General features: G+C 57.1%; 1 protein-coding gene across 1 annotated transcript in view; it reads left to right on the top strand.

The window, feature by feature from the left end:
* Positions 1-27,604, top strand: part of LOC117654086 (QRFP-like peptide receptor) — a 99,210-nt gene that overhangs the window by 62,363 nt on the left and 9,243 nt on the right. Inside the window, exon 3 of the mRNA XM_034400258.1 lies at positions 17,932-18,074. Within this exon, the coding sequence (XP_034256149.1) occupies positions 17,932-18,074 (143 nt within the window). The remainder of the gene's footprint in view (positions 1-17,931; positions 18,075-27,604) is intronic.

Below are 27,604 nucleotides of genomic sequence, written 5' to 3'. Positions count from 1 at the left end.
GTGCAATATTACGGCCTCTCTGCAATAGCGATCCCGATGCCGAAATGGCAGGAAAAAAGATGCGGTCACACTCCGGCTGCGGCAACTCACCCTCGCACAAGTTGTTGCTTTTTGTTGTTGGTTTTCACGGTGTATCGTTGAAGTGCACGAGGCGGGTAAGTCCGAGTTGCGGGTAATTTTGTCCGGGGTAATAGGCAGGGTAATTCAATCGGCTGGGCCTGCCACGTGGCTCGTCTGGGAGCTCGCAAACTGGGGTCCGGTTCCCCCGGCTCCCCTCCCTGTCTGTCCGAAATTATAGGGTCGTTGGACAAGAAGTGCGTGGCGGCGCGGCGTCGGCGTGGCGGCGTGGCGGCGTCGCACGGGTACGCTGACACCGCGTGCCGCCCGTGCCGCCACGCGCGGGTCGGCACGGCCCACTGGCGTCAGGGATCCCGAAGGCCCTCCTCATTCAGAGGACAAAAAATACTATTAATATTTCGAGCGCCAGAAGCATACTTGTAGCTATGGTGTGCTTTTCGAAGACGCTTTTGTGAAAAACACTAGTTTCAATAATATATAACTTTGAAAAAACTTTGAAAAAGTGGAACTTTGGAAAAGAGTGCAACTTTGGAAAAAAGTGGAACTTTGAAAAAAAATGGAACTTTGGAAAAAAGTGGAACTTTGGAAAAATTGCAACTTTTGAAAAAAAGTGCAACTTTTGAAAAAACTGCAAATTTGAAAAAAGTGGAACTTTGGGAAAAAGTGCAATTTTAGAAAAAGTGCAACCATTTTTAAAAAAATGTTTTTGGACTGACGTTGTCAACCAGGCATCCCTCTCCCAATTCGGCGATGGTGCGTGGCACTGGCAGCACTCGCTGGCACACTCGAACGCCGCAGACTCTGTCCGCGGCTCCACGGGGACCAGCAGTGAATCCACCATGCATAAAATAATACCGCGACAATGCGGGGGTCACATTGCCGCGCCTAATACATAACAACAACTTGTAAATTTCGCGCAAAAAATGGAAGGGGGGCGGGGTTGAATTGAGGGGGTTGGTTAGAATGAGTCAGGAGGGTGGATGTGGGAGCGTGGGTGAGGTCGTGATGCTAAAGTCGAAAAGGAGGAGGGGGGTTGCAGATAGAGCGGTAGGCGAGGCGGGGCCAACAAACTCGGGAAATGTGCGGAATCTGGGTGCGACTGCCTCCACTCTGCATGAGGCTATGAAACACATCGCGACGAGTAATTCGCAGTCCCATTTGTTCTCCATTTTATTTTTCTACACATTCCCCCTCCTTGTTTTCGAGTGGGGCGGGGCGGCCGCCTCGGCTAGCCGCTCTGCGACGGCCGCGATCTCGATTATAACTGTTGGACCGTAATGGCGTTTCTCTCGCTAATTTATGGTGTCGCGACCCGAGCCCGATAAATAGGAGGCTTTGCTCGCGCCGTCGCCGCCAACACAGTCATCTTCTCATTTCATTTTCGTTTTCACAATTTGAATTTCTGTTATATTTTTTTGCGGCGTTTTTACGAGATTGTCTCCAGAGAAGGTGCAACTGTTGTCCAAAAACGCCTGAACCAATTCCTAGAGCAACCCTTTCTTGAAGTTTCCAACTTTCGATTCCGTCGGCGAGGGGGCGCCCCGCCCGCCCCGCCAATGTGCGACTGTCTCTGGGAATGGCTGGCGCGGACTGTACAAGACTGTACACGGCGGCCCACGCAGGGCGACGCAGGGCGACGCAGGGGCGCGGGGCTTTAGAGGGAACCCGTGTCCCGCTATCGGTTCTTTTGTGACCCGCGAGGGACGACGCTACTTCCCCCGATGGACCTTTCCCTGCCTTTGATATCTCCACCTGGTACGGGCGGGGCGGGGCGGGGCGGGGCGGGGCGGGGCGCGACCAGGTGCCCCGGCGCCCCATTGGCCCCAGCGGCCCACGCGCCGGACCCGTGCATTCTGCGCGCCAAAGAGCCACACCGTCTCTCTCGCACTCGCAGAGCGTCCCGGCCGTGCGAGAGAGACAGAGCGCTGTCGCACCGAGTGCCAGCTGCGAGCTGTGGTCCCCAGGCCTAGCCAGCCGGCCAGCCGGCGGCCAGCAGGTCTGTCTCTCTCTCTCGCACTCGAGCGGCGGGCCCTGTGTGTGCGAGAGAGACAGACGGGCCGCCCATTCAGCATGCATCATTCGGAGGCCCCAGTGGCCCTGCAAGACGCATGAGCGGACGCCCCGTTCTTGGGACGGAGTGGACGCATGCTGACACTGGGCGGGCGGGCCGGGCCGGTGGGCCGGGCCGGCGGCGGGAACAAGTCACGGGGACTCCGCGCGAGACACGCCGAGACACGCCGTCCTGAAGGGGCCTCGTCCAGTCCCAGTCGCTGGGCGGCATCGGAAAGGGGTCATAAAATAAACAAGCCGTACGCAGAATCGGCGTTCGTGACAGCTATTGGCGAATGTCTTGGGAAATCGCTGAATCTTCATTGGGTCTTCAATAAAAATAGCTTCCGTTCTTCGCGACGATTATTTCACACTGGATTCCCGGTCTCTGCTGGCACATTACGATAACAAGTTTACTCCGCGCTTCCATCGCCCTTGGCGACTTGGCGTATGTTCTTGTCCCAGATGAGCAGCGCAGCTAATGCGTGTATACATCACACCATCCGAAAGAGATGAGCGGGCCACAGCTGCAGAGGCCCATCTGTTGTTCATCTTCAGCGAGGGATGTGCGTTGCGTGCGCGCGACCTCGGACCCACTCCGCAAGAAACTGCGATCACCGAACCACATTTTATCCCCGGCTGGCTGTCCCGTTGAAGGTGACCCGACGAAAAAGGCGATTCGACACGTCTCGGAGAACGGCCACTCCCTGCGTGCCGCGACATTTTTTCCCCCACCCTCGCCGGGATTCGAACCCACAACTCCAGATTGAAAAACGGCACTGCTTGACCACTGCGCCACGGGCGCCGAACGAATACCGCCTCCGACCTTTTCCTCCCTGCCCTTCCGCAGCTCGTAACTCCGTTTCAGCTTTTAGCCCGTTATATTGGGGCTCGCGGAAGCGAATAGGTTGCGCGGGCGAAACGAGAATTTTGTGCGGGAAGGCAGTAAACCTTGATTCGTCGGTCAACGAAGGGGAAAGGGCATCCCACCTGTTGGCGAGGCCCGCCCAGCCAGCGCCCTTTAAATTAATACCAACGTGATACTTTATTGTTTATCGTCAAAATTAATAAAACAGGTGTGCTCTGCTCGGGGACAGCTTGCACATGCCGACCGTTTCGTCGTAGTTGATTTCCTCTATGGGTACACTGTAAAAAAAATTATTGTCAGTCAAATTGGGCCGCTGGTCGTATCGAGGTCACGTGACTGCGAGGCACGCAGCCAATCGTGTCCCTCCAGGGATTTCCCGCCAAGGAGGGGAGATGTGATTGGTCAGTGTGATCGGGCCTGGCCCCCAGCACCGGAGGCACGTGGACTGCGACGCTGCAACGGGAGGAGGGGGAGGGGGGAGGTTCTCGGAGGAAATGGCGCTGCATTGCGAGCTTCCGAATCGACTGTGGAATGAGGACCGCTCCGGATGCCACCTCCAAGTTGCAGTCGTGTGCTCTGGGGCGTGGTGGCGTGGCGGGGCGTGGCGTGGCGGGGCGTGGCGTGGCGGGGCGGGGCACACTAGCGCACGTGGTTTTGTTCCATTCGAAGAAACAGCCGGGGGAGCGCTTTTGGCTAAGAACATCTGGAAAAGATTCTCGGTCGTTAAGGGCACGGGGGAGGCGATGCGGACCACTCCGCTCCGTCTCCAACTCCTCAGTGCTGTTCCCACTAACAGCGCCGCGTCCGAACAAAAGAACATTTCCGCTCTCGGTAAAATAAGACAGCAGGATTTTATTTGTTTAAACTCTTGGAGTTCTTGTCCTGAAGTGACATTTTCGCCAGGTGAGGATAAAAATGGGTGTTCATTCTAGTGATTGCTTACGTACTCATCACCCCACAAAATCAAAAGAACCACAAAATGAAAACAGTTCACGAAAAAACATTGGACTTTACCTTGTCATTTTGATGTATTCTTCGAACAGAGGTATGCTGTCGATGTGCAATCAAAGATTCATGGGTGACCTTGAGACGACGACTCGGGGCAGCGGAACACACACACGTGCCTCGCTCTGCGCACTTCCCTGTAGGCTCGGAAGCTTCGGAAGGCCTCGATGTGTAGACGCACTGAACTCACGTGTAAATAGGTGCGTGCGTGTGTGTGTGAATGTGAGCGTGTGTGAAAAAGGGAAGGGGGACGCTACCGGCTACGCATCGACCTCCTCGCAGGTGTGTTGGTGTGTGTGTGTGTGTGTGTGTGTGTGTGTGTGGAGAGAGAGAGAGAGAGAGAGAGAGAGCGGTTACGTGTGTGTGGTAGTGTGAGTGAACTGTCAACTGTAATTGCAGTGTTAAGGTTGTAGCACGAGCAGAGCCTGGCACGTGTCACAGAATATGTGGCGATGTGTGGGTGTGAGGGTGAGAGAAAGAGAGAGAGAGAGAGAGAGAGAGAGAGAGAGAGAGAGAGAGAGAGAGAGAGAGAGAGAGCCAGCGCATTTGTGTAGACGGTGCTCTACATTCCGGCGGTGATGGGCTCTCTCAAGTTGGTTACGAGGTCTAATTCATCCACAGAAGTAAAGGCAAGGTTAAGCGGCGTGTGGGGTCCGCCGTTAGCTGTGCAGTGCACTGCAAGTGGTTCCAGCCACGTCCCCTTTCTTTTTAAAGAGAGCTGTTGGTCCTCACCACCTCACTGTAAAGAGATCTGCCCAAGGATCTGCTTGAAGGATCTCCCTGAGGTGTCCACCCGTTCATCCGCGCGCCAAGGACAGTTTAAGGCTGCGCAGATTTCCTTTAAACAGCGCCGCTCGAGTCCTGGGGGGTCGGTAATCCACTGTGAGTCGTGTTCTTTGTCTTTCTCTCCATTTTCCCCCCTTTAGCGCCCCGAATAACTCCCTCCGTGTGACGTCATCGTGACGTCATCGGCTGATCCATATTCCCGCCGCTGATCACGGCTGACCCGAAGCTCTGTCTCTCTCGCACTCGTGCGCGCCCCTGATGGGTGCGAGAGAGACAGAGCGCTGCCGGCCGTGCCGGCCGTGCCCGGGCCTTGATTGCCGCCGAAGTCCGCGGCCTGCCAAATCCGTTTTCCATTTGAAAAGAGCCGCGGCCGCCATGGCGCGCCACCAGCTCACCGCCCTCTAGAAGTGTCACCCGAAATCTCCCCACCGCCTTCTTCTCATTCATTCGTGGGACAACAATCAGTGCGAAATGCACCGTTGTACGCTTGAAGTGAAATTTAAATTATTTTGAGTTGAATTGTTTATGTTCTGCAAAGCAACTCCATTTTATTCCTCGCAAACTTGGCGGTTGTGGTGAGCTTTCTCAGTGTCCGCAACTTTTCGGTTGCATGCCGGCGTGCTCCCTTTGACCGGCGTCCCGGGCCCTTGATTGCCTGCGCAAGCTTCCGCGCGCCTGCCAAGTCCGTCCATCTTCCATGTCTTCGGCCGCCCGGGCCGCCCGGAGTGCGGGGAACCGTTCCACCCGCCACGCCCTTCGGGCAAGCCTTCGGGCAAGCCTTCGGGCAAGCCTTCGGGCAAGCCTTCGGGCAAGCCTTCGGGCAAGCCTTCGGGCAAGCCTTCGGGCAAGCCTTCGGGCAAGCCTTCGGGCAAGCCTTCGGAAGCCTTCGGGCAAGCCTTCGGGCAAGCCTTCGGGCAAGCCTTCGGGCAAGCCTTCGGGCAAGCCTTCGGGCAAGCCTTCGGGCAAGCCTTCGGGCAAGCCTTCGGGCAAGCCTTCGGCAAGCCTTCGGGCAAGCCTTCGGCAAGCCTTCGGGCAAGCCTTCGGGCAAGCCTTCGGGCAAGCCTTCGGGCAAGCCTTCGGCAAGCCTTCGGGCAAGCCTTCGGGCAAGCCTTCGGGCAAGCCTTCGGGCAAGCCTTCGGGCAAGCCTTCGGGCAAGCCTTCGGGCAAGCCTTCGGGCAAGCCTTCGGGCAAGCCTTCGGGCAAGCCTTCGGGCAAGCCTTCGGGCAAGCCTTCGGGCAAGCCTTCGGGCAAGCCTTCGGGCAAGCCTTCGGGCAAGCCTTCGGGCAAGCCTTCGGGCAAGCCTTCGGGCAAGCCTTCGGGCAAGCTTCGGGCAAGCCTTCGGCCCTTCGGCAAGCCTTCGGGCAAGCCTTCGGGCAAGCCTTCGGGCAAGCCTTCGGGCAAGCCTTCGGGCAAGCCTTCGGGCAAGCCTTCGGGCAAGCCTTCGGGCAAGCCTTCGGGCAAGCCTTCGGGCAAGCCTTCGGGCAAGCCTTCGGGCAAGCCTTCGGGCAAGCCTTCGGGCAAGCCTTCGGGCAAGCCTTCGGGCAAGCCTTCGGGCAGCCGGAAGCCTTCGGGCAAGCCTTCGGGCAAGCCTTCGGGCAAGCCTTCGGGCAAGCCTTCGGGCAAGCCTTCGGGCAAGCCTTCGGGCAAGCCTTCGGGCAAGCCTTCGGGCAAGCCTTCGGGCAAGCCTTCGGGCAAGCCTTCGGGCAAGCCTTCGGGCAAGCCTTCGGGCAAGCCTTCGGGCAAGCCTTCGGGCAAGCCTTGCCTTCGGGCCCTTGAGGGTCATCCATCACGCTGCGGTCACCAGATTGATTGACGCGTGCCTGCCGAGCTCTGTCTCTCTCGCCCCGCAACGGGGCGCACCGTGAGTGCGAGGGAGCTTTCGGAATCAGTCCGCTGTCTTCGAGCGCGTGGTGCGTGCGGCACGCCGTTCGTCCGTGTCCCCACTTTCAACCGCCTCGGAAAATAGAGAATCGTCAAAAAAATGTATCATTATTTTTGAAGGTTGCTTTAGCTTGTAAATGTGAGGAAGTTTAGTGGAAATACTTATGGGGAAATCATCACGGAATGTCGGTACTTTTTCCCACCCCCCCATTTTCCGCACATTTTCCGCACATTTTCCGAGCTAAACCGCGCATGTTTTCGCAGTGTGCCGCGCGCTGGCGGTGTGGGACGACGACAAGTAGACCACTTTGGTGTCGCCGGGGAGTCGGTCGCCCAGGCGGCCTGCTGGCTCTGTCTCTGTCGCACTCACGGGGCGACCCGTAGGGGTGCGAGAGAGACAGAGCGACCCTTCGTAACCAGCCCGCAGGCCCGTGGGAGCACAGCGGATCATGCCGAGGCTAGTTGGTGCCGTCAAAACAAATTGACAGTGGACGGACAAAGTGGCCTTCCTTGAGCTGCCCTTCACAAAACCTCCCCCCCCCCTCCCCCTCGTCCTTCTCGGTTCGAGGACAACAAGTTTCCCGCGCAAGTCACGCGGAAAGCGCGCAGGTTCTCGTAAAGGGAGGCTGCCTGTATTTACGACGAGTTTTAATCGGTCGTCACGAGGCGAGGCGAAGTGATGAATCACTGCACGAAACTGGAGTGGCAGGCCGCACAGTGGGCGAGAAAACCGGTGGAGGCGGCCAAAATCCCCAACGCGTTTTGAGCTCTAGAGTCTGAAAATGGAACTCGTACGGAACGTGTGACCTCACCAATGGATCGCTATCCGACCGAGGAATCGATTGATGGGGTCACACGTTCGTTTCGAGTCCTGTTTAGCGACTCTGGAGCTCAAAACGCGTCTAGAGTTTTGTCTGCCTCCACCGGTCTTCTCGCCCACTGTGGGCCGGAGCTGCCAGCTGATGGCCAGATCAATCTCCCAAATCTTATTAAACTCCCGTCTGTTCCACCGCCACGTACACACACACGCACTATACACTCTCCGAACAAAACGAATTTCGACCATTTTTCAAACTCCCTGCTTCTCTTCGAGCAGACCACTGGCTGGTGACTGAATGGCCCTATATTACACGGAAAACTCGTAAAACCGTGGAAGTGTGTGAGGGAGCGCGGACGCGCGCACGTGCCTGTGTGAGAATGAGAGAGAGAGAGAGAGAGAGAGAGAGAGAGAGAGAGAGAGAGAGAGAGAGAGAGAGAGCGGGGGACGAGTAACCTCATTATATCGGTTTATGGAGAAGTGGATTAGATTGATGGTGGAAATGGTCGAACACGGAGAGGGTGCGGACGGGACGCTCCCGAGGCAGGTGCTTCGCGGTGCCAGTAAAATGGCCGGTCGCTTTCCGCATCGCATTTTTATCATTATTCTTCGTTTTTTTTATTCTTCTTCTTCTTTTTAAAATAAATCTCTCTTTTGTGGTGGCCTCACCGTTCCTGCCCACAAACCGGTTTTATGAGTGGCGCATCATGCAGAATACTTCAAGCCGACGAAGCCGCGAGTACTCACGCGAGGGGCACACGTTCAAACAGACAGACAGACAGACAGACAGACAGACAGAGCAGACAGGCAGACAGACAGACAGACAGACAGACAGACAGACAGACAGACAGACAGACAGACAGACAGACAATCCGGCACGAATGCTTTGATTTGGTGATTGAAGATCGAGCTTGATGGACACCACAGCACAAATTGACGGGGGCAAAAGTCGATAGATGGCTGGCACCGCGTGGACCGCAGCAGGAAAAAAGGCCCCTCACTCCAAACCCCCCTTTTTTGTCACAACCTCAGGGGGGCAGTAAAATAAACGCACTCCCACCCAAACTGAAATCCTCCCCCTTTTTTGCGACGGGATTATGTGAACGGAACGGGCAAATCCCCGACCCGAGCACGTGGCCAAGTGGCCTAATGGATAGGATGAAAATTGTCAGAACGGGGCAGTGATCAGCGGAGCCGGCGAGATGGACGATTCCGGGTCGAACCAGCCACTGCACTGTCATTCGACGAGTGACGTCATATTGTCGAGAGACGAATTCTGCCACTTTCGCTGGGAGGGGGAGTCTCTTTTTGGGGGGCACTCGACTGTCCTGCAAAACGGAACAAAGCCCCGTTGACGTGGGGCGGGGCAGGGCGGGGCGGGGCGGGGCGGGGCGGGGCGGGGCGGGGCGGGGCGGGGCGGGCGGGGCGGGCGGCGGGCGGGGCGGGCGGGGCGGGTGCGGTGAGCGCATCGCTCCGTGCAAGCGCCTCATCGCGACTGCACGCACACTCCACCGTTTTACGAGAGCACTCAAAGTGACGTCCGCCGTCAACGCCAGCGGAAGTGTATGGGGACGAGAAGAAGAAGAAGAAGAAGAAGAAGAAGAAGAAGAAGAAGAAGAAGAAGAAGAAGAAGAAGAAGAAGAAGAAGAAGAAGAAGAGAAGAAGAAGAAGAAGAAGAAGAAGAAGAAGAAGAAGACGAAGAAGACGACGAATGTGGAGGAGCAGACGAGAATCGTGACGACACCACCTAACCTCACGTAGCGAGGATACACTTCGAGAAGAGCGAAATGCAGATATGTGGCAAAAGATGGGTGGGGTGGGAAGGGGGGGGGGAGGAAAGGGCCAGGGTGATTGAATTGAGGTTAAAGGGGATGAAATGGTTTGGTGGGGTGGCGCCACTGGAAAGGGACTTGGCGAAGAGGCTCCATAAGGGGGCAGGGGGAGGTGTGCTCCACCATGTTTTTAAATGCAAAATTCAGCAGATCGAGCTCTTGAGTCCTGAAACCAAACACACGCAAGGATGCCTCGTTCGGAGAGGAATCCAAGAGAAATTTAATGTCCTTGACTCGAGTTCTCTCCCCCCGAACCGGTTTTCTGGCCGGCGGGTCAGAAAAGAGCAGCGCCTTGACGCGCACTACTCGGCGCCGCTGACCCCACTAAACGCTTCAACGTGACTTCGACTTTTATAGGCCATAACGCTTTACTATTAGTGGAAATGGCCTCCGTTTATCGCATCCAGTATCCAGCGATGACGGAGTCTCGGCCGGAGTTCTCGTGTAGCGCCCGCAGAGGAGTCGAAGGCAGACCCGCTCGCCACAGCGGTCGGGCGGGAAGCCTACCCCTGACTTCGCAGGCGCTCAGTGGTGGAGGCGGTCTAATTCCCAAACGCGTTTTGAGCCCCAGAGTCGCTGAATGGGACTCGAACCGCCTGCGTGACCCCACCAATGGATTCCGCGTTCGGAGAGCAACGAGTCCCATTTAGCGACTCTGAAGCTCAAAACGAGTCCGGGATTTGGACCGCCTCCACCGACCTTCTGGACCACTGTGCGCTGCCTGGACAAGCCAATCCGTACCCGTTTTTCGCACAGTGCGGTGGCTTACAGCGTGCTGTACAGAAGCCCAGCAATCACCCGGAATTTGGCCAAGCTGTGGTGGTGCTGGCCGTCCCGCATTCCGGTGCTGGACATCGGCACGACGCACGGCCGTCGCTGGTGTTCGCATTGCGGCGCCTAGTGATGCGTGAAGCGCCTCCACCGCACAGAAGCAGCTCCCCCCCCCCTCTCCACCATGCCTCCACTCACCCACTCCAGCCAGCCGGCCACCTTCGTGCACTGTAAAAATTTAACTGTAAACCCTAACTTTTTTTATTTTACGCTTTACCTGTGGGAAACTGAAACAAAATAGGTTTCGGAAGTTCCGAAGATCGATGGTGTCATGTTTTTCTTCGGGAATTTCCAAGATTTTTTTTTACAGTGTGGTTTGATAGCGTAGTTCTGTGAGCCTTCACGCTCCCAGTCCTGTTTTATCACAGCGCGATAGGGAGTATACAGACGGAAGCTTTGGTGGAGCGGAGCAAAAAAAACAGAGGGGGAGGAGTGAAAAAATTTGGAGGAGCGGTGGAGGAAGGAAGATCGGGGAGGAGCAGCAGAAGTTCTCGTTACGGAAACAGAACCCTGCTGAGTGGATTGTGCATACCTTACAGCCAAGGTGGGGCCAAAAAATTGCTTTTATTAAATATTCATCAAAGAAACGAAAAAGGAAGCCAAGAATCCTTCCGCCTTGTCACACCTCCGAGGCTCGCGGTGATGCGGTCCGATTGTTCTGGGCGGATAGCGGGCACACTTGCGTCGGTGAAAGTATAGAGTGTGAATGTGAATGCTTCTTGAAAGCGGCGCCAAGGCGATGGCAATCAGAACGTTTGCTACACGGAAAAAAATATCTTAGTTGTTACAGCTGAGCATTCGTTGTGACAGCTAATGTGTTAGCTGATATGGCGCCAGCTAATGTTCTCAGCTACCGCAGTCATTATCTTAGCTATAAAACATAACCCTCATTGCCGTGGCTACAAATTTTAAATTAGCTAAGGCAGACAGTAGGAGGTTCAGCTATGAAAACCATGATGCATTTGCTACCGCAACTGATAGTGTTTGCCGTGAGAGCCACTCCCACGTTTACTGATCCAGCGTGGGGTTCTTAGCTGAGACAACTAATGGGGTTAGCTGCACGCGCAAATCATGCAGTCCCTCAAAGCTTTACTTCAACTGCGATCAAAGATGCGAAGTATTTTTTTCGGCCCTCCACCCGGAGTGACATTGGGGCAGGCCATACGACACACATATGTGCTTCCGTGGCTCAGTGCCTCCGAGCACGGTTCTCAGCCAGTAGTCCCGGGTTCTATTCCCGTCTCAGTATTTTTCGGAGAGTAAAAAATTTATTAGCGTTTGTAACTGAGGGATTAGCTAGCACAACAAATGTGGTTGGCTGTCGCGACCAGGCATGATTGCTGATGCTGCTAGCAATATTTTTAGTTACCACGACTGCTGATTCTTGGCTGGCCCCATATCAGCCAATGCATTAGCTGTCACAACTAAGGGATTTTTTTCCGTGTAGTGGCGTTGTTGCTCGCTGAAATCGAAAGCGCGATAGAAACGAGCGCGAGGTGGTGACTCACTCGATGCAGCGTTCTGAATTGCCAGCCTATCGCACGTCACCACACTGTCGTCTGCAGACGCCTCGCCCGCCCCGCCCCGCCCCGCCCCGCCACGCCACGCCTCGGCGCCTCGCGGTGACAGCCTCTCAATAGCCAGACGGCGAACAGACAGAAGGCACCCCGGGGGAACGAACGGGACCACACTGCAAGGCGCTGCAGTCTCGCGAACCCACAAACCGGCCGTCATTGGCACTCAGAATCGACGTGACACTTTTCGAGGAGCTTTTTGTGCCCTTACTGAGAAAATCGCAAGATTTTTAGAACAACATATTTTTTTCAAGAAGAACTTTTCAGCAGCCGCTGTGCTTTTTCTCCGTTTTCTATTTTTCTTTTTTTTTCTGGTGTGGTGGTGGGGCGCGGGGCACACAGCGGGGGGTCCCTGCGCAACCGGTGCGGACAGCCTGGCGCACCACTTGATCTGCTGCAGCTCGGAGCAAGGCCCGAACCGCGGCCCGGCCCGCCTTGCGCCGCGGCCCGAAGCCCACAACAAACACGGGCTGTGTAAACACAACCTCTTGATGCAGTGCACACACCGTCCTCGCGAAGCTCACGAAGCTCGCGAATGGAGATGGACGAGTCACGGCCACTTTACCGGCTTCCCAAACCCACGGAGTACGGTTTTTTTAAGCCCTAGAGATACACCGTGATGTTAAAATAGAGCTTTTTAAATGGGCTCGAACCGAACGCGTGACTCCGCCAATGGACTGCTCTCCGAACGAGGAATCCATTTGGTGGGGCCACACGTTCGGTTCCAGCCCTGTTTAGCGACTCTGGGGCTCAGAACGCGTCTGAGATTTTTTGACGCCCCCACCGGTCTTCTGGCCCACTGTCTGTCGGGTCTAATTTTGACGGTGGCGGTACATGCGGCGGTGGCTTAACTCAGCGGTGACACGGGCTGGGTCGGGCCGGCCGGCCGGACGGGGCGGGAGGTTGGGTCGTTGTTGGCTGAGCCGCAGTTTATGAGGATTCATGGGCAGAGGCTACCCGCACGGCCCGGACACGCACATCAAGGTTGGACCCAAAGGCGCGCCGACAGACCGCACAGTGGGCCAGAAGACCGGTGGAGGCGGCCTAAACTCTAGACGCGTTTTGAGCTCCAGAGTCGCTATATGGGACTCAAACTGAACGTGTGACCCCACCAATGGATTGCTCTCCGAACAAAGAATCCTGGTGGGGTCCTACGTTCGGTTCGAGTCCCATTTAGCTACTCTGCAACTCAAAACGCGTCTAGAGTTTAGGCCGCCTCCACCGGTCTTCTGGCCCACTGTGCGGACTGTCAGCTCGACACGGCGACGCACACCGAAACAAGACCAAACAGTTTCAATCCATTTTTTTTTTCCCACTTGCACTCGGTATTCATTAAATTTAATTGATCTTTTTCCTCATTGCCTCGTTATTTATTCCACAGATGCCACTGTTCCCCAAGCGAGACACCTGTGGTTTCCTTTGATATTTTTTTTTGCACGAGGAAAAACGGCTATTAAAGGCGCGCGGGGAAGGCCTATCTGCGTGAGGCCTTTCACGGCATTCCCGCGTCTCGTGCGCACTTCCGTCTATCCACGAAATGACGTAAGGCCGTGTCTCCGTCCTTGTCGTTCGCGGCGGGCTGGCCGCGAGTGCGAGAGAGACGGAAGGCGCGTTGAGATGCTTGAGGTCCTCGTGGTTCTCGGTCGGCCGCACCGCACAGTGGGCCAGAAGACCGGTGGAGGCGGCCAAAACTCTGGACCGTTTTGAGCTCCAGAGTCGCTAAACAGGACTCGACCCGAACGTCTGAGCCCACCAATGGATCGCTCCCCGAACCAGGAATCCATTGGTGATGTCACACGTTTGGTCCGAGTCCCGTTTAGTGACTCTGGACCTCAAACGCGTCTACAGTTTCGACCGCCTCCACCGGTCTTCTGGCCCACTGTGCCGCACCGCGGACCCGAATCCGGGAGGGCTAAATGGGCCGCACGCCTTGGCACGCCGAAGCACGCCACGCTCAAAGCGGGACGCCTCACTGGAAGCTGCCGCACTGTAAAACACCCACACCACAACACACTGGAAACAAAAGTCCAAACGATCAGAATTTTTTTGGTGTCCTTATGGTAACTGTTTTTAAACGTTGTGTCGTGTTCTATTTAGTACAATGCCACTGTATTTTTCAATCTGACTCCTTTAAAAGATAATCTCTAGTTATAAAAAGCTTGCACATAGGGCGCCTCAAGAAACAAAGCCAACAATAGTCAGCAATTTAATTGAATTCAAGGACAGCTGTGCAGGTACACTGCAAACAATCGGGTACCAAGTCCGCTGGTACACAGACCACGCCGAAACCGCTGGGCCACGGGGTCGCCCAAATCCATGCCATTACCTACACAAAGCATCGGCCACTTCGGTGTGACGCTATAATAGCATGTACGTGAAACCCTGCCTCACCGCGCCCCGCCCCTATTTCCGGAAACCCAATACAATCCCACAACACATCGACATGTTATTGTGTCCGCCAGGCACCGTGTGAACCGCCCCCGGCCAGAGAAAGGTCGAACCTCTTTTTTTTTTAAAATCGACTTTAAAAAAAAGTATTTTATGGCGCAGGTGTGCCTATAACATGAGCGTGTGTGTGTATGCATGCGTAGGTCGCCTGGGGTCGCGTGGCTGAAAGAGCAGGTGGGAGCGTTTCGTCGCTCTGTGTGTGTGTGTGTGTGTGTGTGTGTGTGTGTGTGTGTGTGTGTGTGTGTGTGTGTGTGTGTGTGTGTGTGTGTGTGTACGCAAAGGGGGCGGGCTGAGTAAGTGTTGGTGTGTTTTTCCTCCTGAGAGTCTGGACGTTGCCACACGAGGCCCCACTGCCGTGTCGCAGGGGCTTCCCCAAATAATCCGTGGCTCCGCTCGGCTCCGGCGTCGCTATAGAGTCGCTAGATTCACCGTCGAAGCGACTGCCCCGGCTTTCGATTATCTCGCTTCGATTGGTGCCCGGGGCCAACGAGGGGCGGAGGGGCCACCAGGCACGCGCCAATCTGCATATGCAAGCGTGCAGCCCACACCTGGCTAGGCGGCCTGGCCTGGCAGGCCCCCGGCTGCAATCTCCGCCTGTCCGTCTGTCTGTCCTCTCGTCTGTCCTTCTCGTTCGGAGAGCAATCCATTGGTGGGGTCACACGCTCGGTTCGAGTCCCATTTAGCGACCTCTGGAGCTCAAAATGCGTCTGGAGTTTTTGCCGCCTCCACCGGCCTTCTGGCCCACTGTGCACTGCGCGCCTCGTTGAACCCGGCCCTCTCCTCGGTGTCCCCGTGAGTGTTCTTCCTTCTGTTGCGCTCCATTGTCGCGTTAAGAAGAGCAGCGTCACCTTGGGACGCGCGATGTGTCAGGTCGAATGCAAATGAAGTGTTTGGTTTAGCGAGGGTCGCGTCGTGCCTCTGCGCGTGCGCGCGTGCGCGCGCGCGTGTGTGTGTGTGTGTGTGTGTGTGTGTGTGTGTGTACGTGTGTGTAAAGGCTAACCCCTGTGTGCATCCTTGGCGTTGCAGGCGAGGTCCCTTAAGCAAGCTACCCCCCCCCCCCCTTGCTTTATGCATAAGGAAGGATCCGGGTAATCAGAAGGCGACACTACCACGCCCAAGGCGGGTCCCCTTCAACACCCCACAGATAAAGCACTCATTTCAGGCAATCTGGTCATTTTTAAAAAAAAAAACTTACGCCTCAGGCAAAAGTTGCAGGTGGTGGTCATATTTCAAATCCTGCGTCCTAAATCACCCTATCATTACGACCACCACCCTTTTTAAGTCCTAGCAATGGGCCGTTTAACGATGGCAGCGGCCTCTATAATCAGAACCGCTTTTTTCCGCCTCGCGCTCTGCCCGAATGCACGGCCCTGCTGCATGGCAATGCATGCCACACAATCAATCACAGTCCTCAATCTTTCCTTTTGCAGTTTTGTACAGTGTCGTGACCACGTCAGATAAACAAAGCGACGAAATCACTGTTTTGGAATTTCAGGCCGCAGCTTCACGTGGATTTCCCTCAAGGCCTCCTGCGGACCTTTTCAGGGCTCGTCCTGCGCTATTGTCAATTCCCCCCCCCTCCCCCTTCCTCAAATCGTGTTTCCCTTTTCCACGCCGATGGCGCCTAGTGTAGGTGCGAGGGGGGCGATTATTATCAAGACAAAGACGCGGTGATCTGTCTTCGCAGTGCGTGTGCCGGAGTGTGTGTGTGTGTGTGTGTGTGTGAGAGAGAGAGAGAGAGAGAGAGGGGGGGGGGGCGTGCGTCGAGTGCGAGAGAAATGGGTCCTTGAAGTGAGAGCCGTGTGTGCGCGGATCCCTCGGCACGGCCTAAGAATGACAGACCTGTCTAGCCTCGCGAAATGAGTTGCTGCGAACCCTCCTCTGCCTCCCTGGGCTGGGCCTGGGCTCCCAAGGCCTCGGGGTGGGTTAGGCCGGGCTTAATTATGCAATGCTCGGCCTTTAATTTGCCCACCCAATTCGTCCGGCACCTGGCAAGGCGCCCCCTGACGGCTGCGGCGTCAACCGGCGAACAACTCGAAGAAAAAAAAATGAAAAAGATTATTTTTTAAAAAAATATTGGTTTTATTTTTGGCTTAGGATTGGCCACCGCGGCAGAAAGATATCTTATTCGGCGTGATGCGAGCATGATTCGAGTCCCTTCGAGTCGGTTTGTCGTCCCAGCGCCGGCTGCTGTTGCCCGGCAGTCTCTCCGTCTTGATTCCGTCCGCAATGCGATCATGGGCCCGCCTCTGAATTATCCCTTCTGATTTGCCGTTTACTGTTGCCGGGCTGTCGGGCAAGGATTTCTAAAGGCCGAAGATAAACGGACGCGCCGCGCTGGCCCCACGCTAGACGCCACCATTCAATCTCTGTCTATCTGTCTGTCTGTCTGTCTGTCTGTCCGTCCGTCTGCGTGTGTCTCTCTCTCTTTCTCCCCCCGCAACATCCCCGCGAAGAAGATGCGCGGCCCGGGGAGCTCGACGGTGTCCTTTTTAGCGACGGGGGGCTTCCTGTCAGGACCTCTTTCAAGTGATTTCGTTTGAATGGCATCGGGGCGGACAGGCCGACTAACCCCGCCTCCGCCCCAATCCCTCCTCCATCCCCCACTTTCGGCGTATCCTGTGTCTCCCCCTAGATCCCCCTTTTATCCACGGGGGGCCTTACGTCTCGCAAAGACACACCAGCTCAGCCCCCCACCCCCTTTTCCAGTGGCGCTGCCGCTGCGCCTCCTGGCCGCAAGCCCCGCCGCCACGTTTTGTTATTTTGCTTTCTGGCTAGGCCTGCTCGGGCGGCCCGCAAATGTTTTCCGGGAACTCTGCGGGACGCCGATCGGCTTCCCTTCCTGTTGGCCGCAGCGGGAGACCCTCCCCCCCCCTATCGCCTCTCATTAGGCCCTGCGGAGGGACACCCCCCCCCCCCTTCCGGTCCACCCCTCCCTCAGGGTTCTTATCGAATCCTGGCACTGCCGCGACGGTCGAAAGGAAAATTGGTGCACTCCAGGATCGTTTAGACCCTCGGGAAAAAACCATCGTAGACGGAAAAAGATTTTGACCATTGCCAACATTCAAATCTCCAATAAATAACATTTTCTTTAAAAGAGGCAAAGTTGCTACTCCGGCGTGCTCTGTCAACAGTTGGATCAAATCGACGAAAAATTGATTGAGGATATTATTTTTGCAATAATAGTAATTTTATCACACCGAACATTCTTCACTAAACGCGCTAAACGCCAATAAAAACGCAAAAAATTGTTAATTTTTTCTCCTGGCAAGACGCTTCTGCTGCGGTAGAGCCACCTCGGGGTCGCGACGAAGATGAAAGTAAAAGACGGAGGCGCGAGCCGTACGGGACTTAGCATGCTGAGGGCAGACCTCTCCCTTCAACTTCGCGCGAGTGCTCGGCTGGCTTTTGCCTCAGACGACGGCTGGAGTCCTTGCAGAGCGGCGTGTGGACAGGCGGACTCGCGGCGCACTCAAAGACACACACACACACACACACACACACAGAAATACGAATTAATGGGTGCCTCGTTCCAGAGACGGTTTAATTCCGAGCTGCATGTGTGTGTGCGTGTGTGTGTGAGCATGGAATCACCAATGGCCGCGGGCCGTGGGGTGGGTCTGTGTGCGGATAGGTGCGCGGGAGCGACAAAAAGAGAGACGCACTCACACACTGGGCGCGTCGCCCGAGTCGAAAATAATCTCCTCGTCCATTCGAGATGACGTCATCGTGACGTAACACAAATTGTTTCGTCTGTTGCAGCGTGACCAACTACTTCCTGGTGAACCTGTCGTTCGCCGACCTGCTGGTGACCCTCATCTGCATGCCCATGGCGGTGGGGCAGAACGTGTCCAAGCTGTGGATCTACGGCGAGGTCATGTGCATGCTCACCACCTACTTCCAGGGTTCGTATCCAGAGAGAGAGTAAGGGGGTGGGGGGAGGGTATTTTCAGTGTATAAAATGTTTTATATGGTGGATTTTGAAATTAACAATGCTTGCCAGAAGGAATAAAGAGACAGAGAGAGAGAGAGAGAGAGAGAGAGACGTCACAGAGAGACAAAGAAGGTTTTTCTTATCGTTCGCGTCACTTCTTGGAACTGGAGTATAAACAACCCCGACCCAGTTTCCACCATGACGTCGCCAACGAACGGTCCCTTTCCGCGAGGCGACGATTTTTAAACGCGATACACATCTTTTCCTTGGCCGGCCCGCGACTTGCTCGGGCTGACCTCGACGCCGCGGCGAGGGATCGAAGCGAGGGATCGAAGTGACTGCTGCTGCTGCTGGCAGTGCTGGCATCGCGTCGGACCAACTTCCCTCCATGCCGCGAAATAAATTTGAATCTCCCGCCGTCCCAGATTCGGTACCCGTACCCGAATCCAGCCGGGCCGCGTCCGCGCCTCTGCCGTCTCTCTCGCACCCCCGCGGGACGCCCGGGGACGCCCGGGGCGCCGTGCGTGCGACGGAGTCAGAGCGACCCTTCGGAATCAGTCTGCGGCGCTGCGGTGTTTGAGGAGTGAACCTCCTGTCGACCGTGAAAGAGCATTCCCGTTCCTCTCCCCGAAGGGCCTCCCCCCGAAGGGCCTCCCCCCAAAGGGCCTCCCCCCAAAGGGCCACCCCCCAAAGGGCCTCCCCCCCAAGGGCCACCCCCCAAAGGGCCTCCCCCCAAAGGGCCTCCCCCCAAAGGGCCACCCCCCAAAGGGCCACCCCCCAAAGGGGCCCCCCCCCAAGGGCCCCCCCCCAAAAGGGCCTCCCCCCAAAGGGCCCCCCCCCAAAGGGCCTCCCCCAAAGGGCCTCCCCCCAAAGGGCCACCCCCCAAAGGGCCTCCCCCCAAAGGGTCTGACGGTCTGACGCATTACCCTATCAATTTTCCGCAGCGGTTTTCCGCTACCCGCTGCAGGAAAGTACTCCCTACTCCACGAGTCTCACAACGCGGAGAGGCAAACGCTGTAATGCGGGTATGCGAACCCCAGACGTGTCAGAGAGAGAGAGAGAGAGAGAGAGAGAGAGAGAGAGAGAGAGAGAGAGAGAGAGAAAAGAGAGAGAGATGGGGGGGGGAGAGAGAGATGGGGGGAGAGGACGACATCGACGACTCGGGCGAGGGCGTGGGCGTGTTTTATTGAGGTCCGCGGAAGAGCCCGCAAGTCGGCGTGGGTGCGACAGAGACAGAGAGACAGGACTTGTTGCGTTTTTCTTTGGCGTTTGTTGCCGCTGGCACCGCGGACCCCGATTGGCGGTGCGATTGGCCGAAGGGACGCCGACGGCCAGACGGACGGCCTGGAGCTGCTCCAGCACCCCAGCACCGCTCCAGCACACGGTGGGCCAGAGGGCCGGTGGAGGCGGCCAAAACTCTAGAAGCGTTTTGAGTTCCAGAGTCGCTGAACAGGACTCGAACCGAGCACGTGACCCCACCAATGAATTCCTCGTTCGGAGAGCAATCCATTGGTGGAGTCACACGTGCGGTTCGAGTTCCATTCAGCGACTCTGGAGCTCAAAATGCGTCTTCAATCTTGGCCACCTCCACCGGCCTTCTGGCCCACTGTGCAGCAGCACCGCTCTAGAACTGTCAGAGCGACGGCTCCAGCGAAGCTCCTGAACTATCTCTGATACGCGTACCAGTTGGGGCTTGAGTCGGGGGTGCCGGAGGCACGCTGGAGGCTCGCTGGAGGCTCGCTGGAGGCTCGCTGGAGGCTCGCTGGAGGCTCGCTGGAGGCTCGCTGGAGGCTCGCTGGAGGCTCGCTGGAGGCTCGCTGGAGGCTCGCTGGAGGCTCGCTGGAGGCTCGCTGGAGGCTCGCTGGAGGCTCGCTGGAGGCTCGCTGGAGGCGGCGGCCCTGTGGCCTTTTCCTGTGACACCTGAGCCGGCGGCGGGCGGGGCGGCGGGGCGGTGGCGGCCTCGGGTGGAGGGGTCCCGGGGGCAGCCCGCCAGCGAAGGCCTGGCCCGGCCGGGCCCCAGGGACGGCTGGAATCTGCGGCTAGATGACAGGTGGACGCTTAGCCGCGGACACGCGCACAGCGGGTAGACTAGCCTTTGTTGACGACACACTGTTTGAAAAATCCCACAAAGACAGGAATGGAGACGCCTGCGAGGTAGGCAATGCAAGGTATCGAGACATGGCAGTGTGGCGGGTTGCCTACCCTCCCGTTGACAGGCGCTCTGCGGTTTACCGAGCTTTCGACCGGGCTGGGCTCAATTTATTGGCTCCATTTATGGCCAGTGTTTTGGTGCTAGCGGGGCTGGTTCTACATTCCAGAACTGCATGCATAGCAAATTTGAGCTCTAGAGTCATTAAATTGGTCTGGAACCGAACGTGTGATCCCACCAATGGATTACTCTCCAAACGAGTAATCCATTGGTGGGGTCACGCGTTCGGTTCCAGTCCTGCTTAGCGACTCAGGCGCTCTAAACGCGTCAAGAGTTTTGTCCGCCTCCGCCGGTCTTCTGGCCCACTGTGCAGTGTCTCATACAAATGAATGAGAAATTCGGGTCACACCCGCTGCTGGATCGCACGTTCGGCCGTCCGGGCGCTACAATAAGTCCGCTGTGTTTCTAGCCGGGCTCGGCCGGGCCAGATGGACTGGGATGGCGAAGCAGGCGAAGCAGGCGAAGCAGGCCAGGGTGATGCAACTCACGAAGAATGCCCGGGGCGTCTCGGCGAAATTGGATTCAAGGATCCCGAAGAAGCGAGCAGTCGGCCTCGCTCGGACAGCCTTGAGGCGCCTCACAGGCCTCCGTCTTCGAATCAGCTGCTGCGGTGTCCCCATTTCTGCTTGTCTTTGTTTGTTTTGTTTTTCTCCTGCGGGCGCGTGGGAACGGGTGCGCGAAATCTGCTGAGGGTGCGGCCAGAGAATATGGACGAGGGATTGGCAGCCCGTCGCAGGGTCAGGGCCGCGTGGTAGTGTAGCAGCAGACCAGCGGCCAGAAGACCGGTGAAGGCGGCCAAAACTCTGGACGCGTTTTGAGCTCCAAAGTCGCTAAATGGGACCCGAACCGAGCGTGTGACCCCACCAATGAATTGCTCTCCGAAAGAGGAATCAATTGGTGGGGTCACACGTTCGGTCGAGTCCCATTTAGCGACTCTGGAGCTCAAAACGCGTGTGGGGTTTTGGCCGCCTCCACCGGTCTTCTGGCCCACTGTGCGTCGGAGCCTCGGTCGGAGCAGTGTAGCAGGGTACCAGCAGGACGGGCCGGGGGGAGGGGGTGCAGTAGGTCGGGTCCTAGGCAAGCAGGGGTGTAAGGAGCGCCTCGCGGGAAGAGAGCAGCAACCCCAGGCCGTGGGACCCACAGGCTGAATAAGAGGGGGGGGGGGGCTGCCCTCGGCGCTTCCAGTGGGCCTGCCAGTGGGCCCTCCATGGGGTCCGCCATGGTAAGCCGATTAGCGTTTGGTCTGCGAGTGGAGAGGGGGGGGGGGGAGAGAGCAACCGATAAACACGAGTCTCCTTATTGCTGTTCAAAATGCTCGCGAGGCTCACGCTGCACCCGCCTTATCCAAAACTGTTTTAGTCGCCAAGCGATGACCTTCGACGCGGCAGCTAGATTTTATGATGTTGACACAGGGCAAGGAATCTAGCCTGCGGAGGGGACAGACTTACCACAGAGCTTGGTTCACTGCACTGTTCTACTTCACCCTACTCCCGAATCTCCCCACTCCCCCAATCATGGACACCCCAAGTGGTCTCTCGAACAAAGCTAATTTAATTCGCGCAACCTATGAAAGTTTGTTTTAACGTCTCAAGTAAATGTTCCAGAAACTGTTTTTTTCATTTTGGAGATTGCAGCGCCCGGCGCAAAATGGCCTGACAGGTATCGAATCCGGCCGGCCCGCCCAATCAAAGCACCGTCCATTTTCCGGGCGCCGTCGACCAAAGCTCCACCTGCGCGGCGTGTCCACCAGAAGCCCCGCGTTCCCCGCGGTGCGCTGCGGTCTGCGCTCGCCGACCCGCCGACCGCAGATGGCTCAGACGAGCCGCGGTGTCGCGCGCCGTTTCAATAAAATATTTAAATCCGGACGCTTTTCTCTAAATTGGACCGGCAGCGCAATTCCGCTTGGCCGGCTTTTTTTTTTTTTTTTTTTGAGGCTGTGACGGCCGCAGCTGTTTGAAGACCCGGCGGTGGGGTGGGGCACCGCTAATTTGGGCAGCAGCAATGCACGCGGCCGGACTGGGGCAGAATGTCGGTGGCGTGAGTTCAAGAGCAAGTGCACTGGAAATAAAAAATGACCTGACATGTTTCGTAATTTTCCTGCACCACCGTTTTCTGCCAGTGTGGCACGAAGAGCGCCAGAGCGTGCCGGCGAAAAGAACGCCCTGCAAAAACCGGCCGACACCCGCAAAGAGAAGAACAAGTGCACAAAAAAGTCTCTTGTCTTTTTTTTAATTGAGGGAAAAAAACTAGACTGAGAAGGCGCGGTTCGGTTTCGGGGGCAGTCGCTCCATGGCCTCCTAAGCCGGAGCGCGGCGGGGGGCTCGGAGCGCGCCACCCGTAAATCATGCTAAAGTGGCGTGAAGAGGATCTTGCATCTCCGCTGCGGTGCAGTGCCTGACCAAGACCAACAACAAAAAGAAAGGAATGGAAAAAAGGACTGTCACGATGCTGTCAAGGTTGATCCACTGCACGGATGTCCCCTTTCCTCCTTGGGCTCGTGTTATTGAGGTAAAATCGGGAATGATGATTGTTCAGAGGTCTGGAATTATTTTGTCAGGCGACAGGACTCGAACCGAACGTCCCCACCAATGGATTCCTCGTTCGGAGAGCAATCCATTGGTGGGGTCACAGGCTCAGTTCGAGTCTTGTTATCGTCACTCGAGCTCAAAACGCGTCCAGAATTTTGGCCACCTCCACCGGTCTTCTGGCCCACTGCTGCGGCCCTCCTCCACCACACCGCGGGAACCGCGCCAATTTCAAATGGACCGGCGCAGAATCAGATCGACTGATCCTGTTAAGCAGCCGCCCTTCCACGCCACCTCCAGTTTTTGTTTTGTTTATTTAATATTGTTTTTGTTTCCGCCGCCGACCGAGGCACGCCGCATTCCCCAGCGGAAATTATCCTCAAAGGCCACAGCTGCTTACGGTGTAGTCTCCTTTCGCCTTTTCCTTCCAGGCCGGCCGGTTCAAGAAAATCGTTGCCTCTATGTTTCGGGGAGTAGATTCTTCAAACACCAATCGCTGACAAAAAAAATGTTCTGGCCGAACTTCAGTGCCTCTGCCAAGTCCCCGCAATGGAAACAGGCTGGACCGCTGTCCTCGTTGATTTACGCTGAGGGATCCTCTCTATTTATTTTTTATTTTTCCCAAACTGCCAGCAGCTTTTGGGAACGCAGACGACCGTCTCGGCCGAGCGGACACGCGCCGAGCAACGCCCCAGTCCGCTGCATTTTTCATCCGCAGCAACCCTTCGCCAGCCCAGCCATCTGCTTGGATATCCCCAGTCAGAGAGAGAGAGGGGCTCTTTCTCTTATCGCCTTGTCCTTGGATAGCGAGGCCGAGGCCCCGCGGAGGGCCGGCGGACTAGGCCGCCTGGTCGTCGGGGCCCCGAAGTGGCCGATATCCGAACGCACTGCCTATTACTGCTGGCCTCGACACGACGCCCCAGGCTGCCCCAGGCTACCCCAGGCAGACTCGTCCCCGGTCCATGTCCCACGGCGGGACAACCAGGCACTACACAACAAGTACTCCGCGAGCAATCCAGACTGAATGCCTCCCCGGTCGTGCACGGGGGGCCAGAAGACCGGTGCGGTCAAAATCCCGGACGCGTTTTGAGCTCCAGAGTCGCTAAATGGGACTCGAACCGAACGTGTGACCCAATCAATGGATTGCTTTCCGAACGAGCTCAAAAGGCGTCCGGGGTTTTAGCCGCCTCCACCGGTCTTCTGGCCAATCCACTGTGTGGGCCGTGGCGGCGATCGCGCCGACTTGGCGCTGGGCTTTCGTCTTTCGCCACTAATAGCTCGGCTGTGTCGCTGAGTGAGCGGAGCCACGCCTCGGCTCGCTTCGCCACGCGCTTCGCTACGCGACGGGACTACCAAGTGCGCGGGGCGTCACCGCGGTCGCGTCGCGGGGGCGGCCGGGGCGGCGGGGGCGGCGGGGGCGGCGGGGCGGCGGGGGCGGCGGGGCGGCGGGGGCGGCGGGGGCGGCGGGGGCGGCGGGGTCGGCGGGGGCGGCCGGGGTGGCGGGGGGCGGCCGGGGCGGCGGGGCGGCGGGGCGGCCGGGGCGGCCGGGCGGCGGGGGCGGCGGGGGCGGCGGGGGCGGCCGGGGCGGCGGGGGCGGCCGGCGCGGCGGAGGCGGCGGGGGCGGCCAGGGCGGCCAGGGTCACCGGCCCCACTCGCTCCAAGTCCACTTAGCGCCCACTTCGGCAAGTTTGAAGGCGGTTAGGGCGCTTTTCAAGTTATTAACACGCTCTCCGCGACCCGCCCAGTAAAGCTATTTATCGGTCCAGTTCCTGGTCATTGTTCGTTTCACCGGCCGCACCTTGAGAGGCCCGAGAGTTGGACGTTGCTGCCGGACGCTGCCAACCTAACCCCCTGCCCCTTTCCCCCTAAAAAAGACTGGTAACAAGCCATGCAGGGTTAGACTCAGTGCTGAAAAATCTGGAACCTGGTTTCTCGAAGAGGCGGCTTGGAGATCGAGAGAAAGTGACTTGGCACCCTATATTGGCCCCTGGCACCATGTCCTTCCACACTGCAATTAGACACCCATGGTGAATCCATTGTGCCTATGGTCGTGAAGGGGTGACGGTCGATCCGTGGTGACAGGCCATGGACAATCCGGTGGGCCCATGGGTCCATCCCATAACAAATGGGCAACCAATGGTCATCCAGACGGTCCATGGACGGCCAATTGACAATGGCTTCCTCGTGCATTAAGTCCCATTAATTTTCAGCAAAACCCTTTTAACTTTTGAACCGTTTGTCCGAAACAAATCTGATTTGAATTGGTGAGCGCGAAAAGGTCTGTAAGCCACCATATAATTCGGACTTGGAAAGACGTTGAATAGTGAGAGGACTTTGCCAGAGCATATGCAGCCAGTGTGGCCCTCCATGGCCGTCAGGACTGTCCATGGATATAGATTCCCTTGTCAATTTCCCATGGACCGACCATGGATCGCCCATGGGCGCCTCACCAGGGCAGCCCCTATATTTTATATTTTCTTTCCTCTTTACGTCTTTTTTGTGGTAATTGTCGCTCGCCGAGGTGGTCGTGGATTAGGGGGGCGTTTGAAACGGTTTGGTCAGGAAAGGCCGTTTGCCACAGCCGGCGGGGCGGGGCGGGGCGTGGCGTGGCCTCGTGTTCGCTCCGGGTAACGCTTGGATTCCCTTGGCGGGTGTCCAGCGCGGACGAGACACGCCCCCGCGGCCCCAGCACCCCCCCCCCCTCACCTCCAGACCCACGCATCCCCAAGAACCCCTCAGCGATTCCCCCACCCCCAGCCCCCCACCCCCAGCCCCCACCCCCCAAAGTCCCACCCTCGCAACCTCCAGCAGCAGTCAGTACCAGCAATAACCGTTCCACCCATGCCAACTGAAATACAGTAGGTTTTTTCATCCAGCACAGTGGAAAGTCTACGAAGCATCGCTTCGGAGTACGAAACGAACGAGGCAATGTAAGAGCGAGAAAGAATTAAGAGAAACAATTAAGAGAAAGCAAAATTGGCTGTTGCCCTGCCACCCTTCTCCACACAACTCTGCACCGCACGTGCTCACCTCAGCTCAATCTGCACACACCCACACACGCAGGCGCACACCTACACACATACACACGCACACACACGCACCCCGGCCAACTTCATCGCAGTCCCCACTGACCGTCTGGCCCCACTGACCTTTCCCCCTTGACCCCCACCCCCCGGTCTGTCCACGCATGGCCCCAGCATGGCCCACACACGGAAGCACAGAGAAAGGAGGCGAAAGAGACGAAGACAGGGAGTCACCTCCAGTACCTCTAGCCGCCAGGCCGCCAGGCCATGGCCAGGCCACGCTGCAAAGGTGTGGCTGGCTAGTCCCACCAGTCCTGGTCCGCTTGTCCCTGCCGAAAAGCCTTGATGAAAAGCCTTGTGTTTCCTTTTCATCGCAGCAGCGCGGAGGGGGGCTGTAGGCAGCTGTGGGCCGCCGGCTCGGCTGCTAGGCTCTCCAGTCGGCGGGCGCGTAGTGGCGCGGCGTGACGAGTTTTGTCGCGTGGGTCGGCGCAAATCCACGAGCCCCGAGTCACAACACCGCCAAAGCCTAAAGGCAACAACTTAAGCGGAAGTTGTGTTTATGGAGAACGCGGCCTGTGAGCCGTCCTCTTTTTAGGTCACGCGTGTGAAAGCTTGAGCTGTAGCTCGTGAAATAGAGTGGGCGGGTTTGATTTGGTTTGACTTTCTGGGTGGGCCCTGCAACCCACGGCCGGAGTGTGACTGACAGTGTAGGCTCTCCCTTCGGATTGGCCCTCGAGCTCGCGAGGTACTTAGCACGTCAAATGGGGCGTTAAAATGGACCCTTCGAGACACGGCACCACCCTGGCTGGAATCGACTCGATAATTCGTCAATCTCACAACAGTGAAAAAAGTTCAGACCTACCCTGTTAGGTTGACTCGACTCGACTCGACTAGATTTTATCGAAGAATTCATAGAGGACAGGCAAATGATGTGTTATTATTAACCGCTTCATCGCTGTCTCCCTCGCGCCCCTAGGGGACCCAGGGGGTGCAAAGGAGAGCACTGTGGGGAGTGTGGATCACCCCACGTGCCTCGCGTGCGAGCGAGAGGTATGCCCGGGTAATGAGTCTGGGGGTCTCTTTGATGATCATTCTATGCAGAGTCTGTCTTTTTGCCCCCTCCCCCGCCGACTCGCTGTGCATGTCTTTGGCGCAAAGTTTGCCACCACGGATCTCTGGTAGAGCCCTTCTCTGATTCGAGTCACGAGTCCTGTCCCCGTCGCACCGACTCGGCCGCGCGGGCTGGCCCCGGCCCGGCCCCAGTGGTGCCACCACATCCGGTGCACCTCTCTCTCCCTCTCTCCTCTCTCTCTCTCTCTCTCTCTCTCTCTCTCTCTCACCCTCCCCACCTCCCACTCTCGCTCGGGATGAGACGACGGTGTGGATTTCCCTAAATAGAGTCTGCCGAAAGTTACCCCCTGGTATATTCAAAGCGCATCGTGGGGGGAAAAAATTGCTGGTTGCGTTTGCCAAATGTGATCTCCTCTCTACGACAAAAATATCGGAGACCGCAACGGTGAAAGATCATCCTTGGATGTGGTCTGGGACCGGAAAGAGTCCAGCCGACCCAGAAAACAATATACTCTGCGGAAGCGAAAGATTCGCAGGCAGTGCTTCGCTGAGAGAGAGAGGGGGGAGGGGTCCGGCAGTCTGTTCGTTTTCTTGTTGTCTGAGTGGTTGTTGGTTGTTGTTGTTGTTGTTGGCGTTGGCGTTGTTCCTTCTGGTGCACCACCCACGAGGAACT

The sequence above is a fragment of the Thrips palmi genome, unplaced genomic scaffold (assembly GCF_012932325.1).
Source record: "Thrips palmi isolate BJ-2018 unplaced genomic scaffold, TpBJ-2018v1 HiC_scaffold_10, whole genome shotgun sequence".
In the NCBI taxonomy this organism is placed as follows: Eukaryota; Metazoa; Arthropoda; class Insecta; order Thysanoptera; family Thripidae; genus Thrips; species Thrips palmi.
This window is presented reverse-complemented; position numbering and strand designations above follow the sequence as displayed.